The following is a 2232-nucleotide window of genomic DNA, read 5'->3' as shown; positions in this document are numbered from 1 at the left end:
AGCACATACAATACAAAAATACTGCTTAATTGGTTAAATCCTAAGTGTCTGAGGGATGGTTCTGGGATGGCGGAGGGTGGGCATCTTTGATTCACAGATTGCTCACTTCTTAGACATGAGTATCAAGGGCTCATTGTTGATCAGTCCCACTGACGAGCAAGGATAATTGCCCAAAATGTTGGCTATCTCTGGATTCAGTAAATGCTTCATAGAGATTGCTGGTCACTTGAACCAAAACCGATGGATAAGGAAGATCATCACAGTAACTTCGCTAATGTTTCTGGATTCCTGTTCCCTTTCTTAACAAAGGAGCCATGAGAGAAGACAACCAATCCTCTACCTTGGAATTCATCCTCCTGGGAGTTACTGGTCAGCAGGACCAGGAAGACTTCTTCTTCATCCTCTTCCTGTTCATTTACCCCATCACACTGATTGGAAACCTGCTCATCATCTTGGCCATTCGCTCTGACATTCGCCTTCACAACCCCATGTACTTTTTCCTTGCCAATCTCTCCTTTGTTGACATCCTCTTCTCCTCTGTAACCATCCCTAAAATGCTAGCCAACTATGTCTTAGGCAGCAAAGCCATCTCCTTTGGAGGATGCCTAACACAGTTGTATTTTATGATTGCCTTGGGTAACACAGATAGCTATATCCTGGCTGCAATGGCATATGATCGTGCTGTGGCCATCAGCCGCCCACTTCATTACACAACAATTATGAGCCCACGGGCTTGTGTCCTCCTAGTTGTTGGGTCTTGGGTGGTTGGAAATGCCAATGCCCTCCCCCACACTCTGCTCACAGCTCGTCTGTCTTTCTGTGGCAACAAGGAGGTAGCCAACTTCTACTGTGACATTACCCCTCTGCTTAAGCTATCCTGTTCTGACATCCTCTTTAATGTGCGAATGATGTACCTAGGGGTTGGAGTCTTCTCCATGCCATTACTATGCATCATCATTTCCTATATTCATGTCTTTTCCACAGTTTTACGGGTTCCATCTACCAAGGGTGTGCTCAAGGCCTTCTCTACCTGCGGTTCCCACCTCACAGTTGTTTCTCTGTATTATGGGACAGTCATGGGCATGTATTTCCGCCCTCTAACTAGTTACAGCCTCAAGAATGCAATCATAACCGTGATGTACATGGCAGTGACCCCGATGTTAAATCCTTTCATTTATAGTCTGAGAAACCGAGATATGAAGGCTGCCTTGGGGACACTATTCAGCAAGAGAATCTCCTCATAACCAATGTGATATTGGAGAATATAGTCACTAATTGGGTGCACTTGGAAATCTAGCCCTAATATTCATCTCCTCCATGAAGCTGCCTTTGATCTTTTCAGCTACAAAATCCTCTTCTCTGAAATCTAGAAATAGTTTATAATATATCCATTTAATTTATCACCTTGTACAGATTATTATCATTTCAGCAGCATAGAAATATTGGGTTCATGTCCCAGATAAGCTACTCAAATCAGAGTGAAGTTGAAAAGGTCTGAGGTTCTGCTTCTACATCAACATATTGGGAATAATAATATCTGCCCACCATGGCCACAGGATGTGAGGATCACAATAGCCCATGATTTAAAGCCTATAAATCGCTATTCAAATGTCTGATTACTTCTATTGTGTTAATTACCCCTACTATGCTTACAGGGTAAAAACTGTCTTAAGACTTCACTGTACCTCTCATGGTCTTGGTCATATAAAGTGTATCCATGATTCTTGTTGGAAAATGGGATGAACAAATGAAAATATCACTCTGAACTGTAATTTCATAATGATAGGCATAATCAGACTAGACTTTCTATACCCGTCCAGTAAAATCTTTAAAGGAAATTACCTAGGCAGAGATTTTTTGTTCTTACTATATCATTGCTTAAACTAGACTGTTTCTAAAGAGTATAAGATTCTGCCTATAATCTTAAAAAATAACACTCATTAGTTGAGTTACTGCATTCTAAAGTAAAAAATATTCTGACGTACTTAATTACATCATGAAATAAAATTACAGTGACAAAAAATTGGGGGTGCCAAATAAATGCAGAAAAAAAGAGCAGTATTGAAAATGATGTGACCTCATTTCTCCAGCCCAGGGAAAATGTGACTTTGATTCTGAATAATCAGCCCTGACATTTCAGTGATAGTTCCTAAATAGAAATTGTTAATCCAGTGGATCACTATTCACCAAGGAACCCCAAAACCTATGATTTGATTCAATTCATGAAGAAAT

At 40.4% G+C, this 2232-nt stretch overlaps 1 protein-coding gene across 1 annotated transcript; it reads left to right on the top strand.

The window, feature by feature from the left end:
* The first annotated feature begins 314 nt into the window (after positions 1 to 314).
* On the top strand, positions 315 to 1244 carry LOC123930152 (olfactory receptor 1A1). The gene has a single exon (XM_045986406.1). The coding sequence runs from the start codon at positions 315 to 317 to the stop codon at positions 1242 to 1244; it is 930 nt and encodes a 309-aa protein (XP_045842362.1).
* The last annotated feature ends 988 nt before the right edge of the window (positions 1245 to 2232 follow it).

The sequence above is a fragment of the Meles meles genome, chromosome 18 (genome assembly GCF_922984935.1).
Source record: "Meles meles chromosome 18, mMelMel3.1 paternal haplotype, whole genome shotgun sequence".
Lineage (NCBI taxonomy): Eukaryota > Metazoa > Chordata > Mammalia > Carnivora > Mustelidae > Meles > Meles meles.
This window is presented reverse-complemented; position numbering and strand designations above follow the sequence as displayed.